At 46.1% G+C, this 1,805-nt stretch overlaps 1 protein-coding gene across 1 annotated transcript; it reads right to left on the bottom strand.

The window, feature by feature from the left end:
• Positions 1–6: 6 nt before the first annotated feature.
• On the bottom strand, positions 7–1,800 carry LOC121940165 (protocadherin gamma-C5-like; the record flags this gene model as incomplete). The annotated part of the gene is made up of 1 exon (XM_042483001.1): positions 7–1,800. A coding segment is annotated over one exon (1,794 nt), but the record flags the coding sequence as incomplete, so codon positions are not given.
• Between the last annotated feature and the right edge of the window lie 5 nt (positions 1,801–1,805).

Raw genomic sequence — 1,805 nt, 5'->3', positions numbered from 1 at the left:
TTTATGTCGGAGGTCTAAGATGGGCTCGTGGAGGCCGTCCTCCAGCAGGATGGACACCGTGACAGTGGAGGACTGGACCGGTTCCCCGTCGTCCCTGATCTCTATGAGAAGTCTCTGAGAGGAGTCGTCCTGCTCGGACACAGCGCGTTTAGTCCTCACCTCCCCTGTGTACAGATTGACAGTGAACAGAGAGGCGTCTGTAGCCTCCGCCACTTTGTAGGAGATCCAGGCGTTATGGCCCGAGTCAGCGTCCACGGCCGTCACCTTGGTAACCAGGTGACCCGCTTTAGCGGAGCGGGGCATCCTCTGATGAGAGAGGGAGCCCATGGCGGAGGAGGGGTAAATAACAGCGGGGGCATTGTCGTTCTGGTCCAGGATAAAAACATGGACAGTGGCGTTGCTGCTGAGAGACGGGGAGCCCTGATCCTTTGCCTGAACCTGAATCTGAAACACCTTCAGTTTCTCATAGTCAAACGAGTGCATGCTGTAGATGCTGCCGTTATCTGAGTTAATGTAAACATAAGAGGAGACAGAAACATCCTGCACTTTAGAGTCCAGTATAGAGTAAGAGATTTTAGCGTTTTCACCAAAATCCAGGTCAGACGCTGATACAGAGTACAGTATAGAGCCTGGGACCCCATTCTCTTTTAAATACACATTATAGGAGGACTGAGTGAATATAGGAGGGTTATCATTCACATCAGTGATGCTGACAGGTATAATTTTCTTGCTGGACAGAGGAGGAGAACCTGAATCAGTGGCTGTTATCTCAATACTATATTCTGAGAAACTCTCTCTGTCCAAAACACCACTGGTAACCAGTGCATAATTGTTAGAAAAGGAGGGTTTTAGAGCGAACGGACAACCTCTGGGTAGTCTCAGTGTCACTTTGCTGTTATTACCGGAGTCAGCATCACGTGCATTAAGCAAAGCCACCACTGTGCCAGTTGGTGAGTCTTCCCGCACCGGCTTCGGTTCAGAGGTGAGAACAATTTCTGGAGTTTTATCATTAACATCTACAACATCTATCTGAAGACGACAGTGACTCTCCATTCGAGGAACCCCCTTGTCCTTTGCAGTTATTTCAATTTTGTATGACGTGTCTCTTTCATAATCCAAGTCTCCTTTCAAACGTATTTCTCCTGTTAGTGAATTTATTTCAAATACTGATAAGACCGACTCCGGTGTCCGCGAGCCAAACAAGAATTCAACTTCTGCGTTTAGACCCTCATCAGCATCAGTTGCTGCAATTTTGATAACAAACGTATCTTTTGCGGTATTTTCCTCCAAAGAAACCTTATATACATTTTTATCAAAAACTGGAAAATTGTCATTTACGTCAAGCACCGTGATTGTAATCTGTGAGGTGCCAGACATGACTGGGTTTCCCCCGTCTAATGCAGTCAGTAGTAGCTGGTGAACTGCTTTCGTTTCTCGATCAAGGGGCTTCTCTAACACTAACTCGGGGACTGTCTTACCATCCTCAACTTCCTTCATTTTTAAGGTAAAACAGTCGTTTTTTATCAAAATATATGATTTAACTGAATTACTGCCAACGTCGGAGTCTTCTGCGCTCTCTAAGGGAAAACGAGTCCCCACTGCTGCCGATTCTGAAATTTCTAAAGACAGTTCTTTTGTATGAAAACTAGGCGAATTGTCATTTATATCTTTTATTTCGACCTCAATCCGGTGTAAACTAAGAGGGTTTTCAAGAACAACCTGCAGAGGCAACACACAGCTGGCGCTTTGTCCACATAAAGCCTCTCTGTCTATTCTGTCATTCACCACCAGCTCGCCCTTCCCCG

The sequence above is a fragment of the Plectropomus leopardus genome, unplaced genomic scaffold (assembly GCF_008729295.1).
Source record: "Plectropomus leopardus isolate mb unplaced genomic scaffold, YSFRI_Pleo_2.0 unplaced_scaffold7761, whole genome shotgun sequence".
NCBI classification, from domain to species: Eukaryota; Metazoa; Chordata; class Actinopteri; order Perciformes; family Serranidae; genus Plectropomus; species Plectropomus leopardus.
Note: the sequence above shows the minus strand (reverse complement) of the source record. Positions and strands in the feature narration are given on the sequence as shown.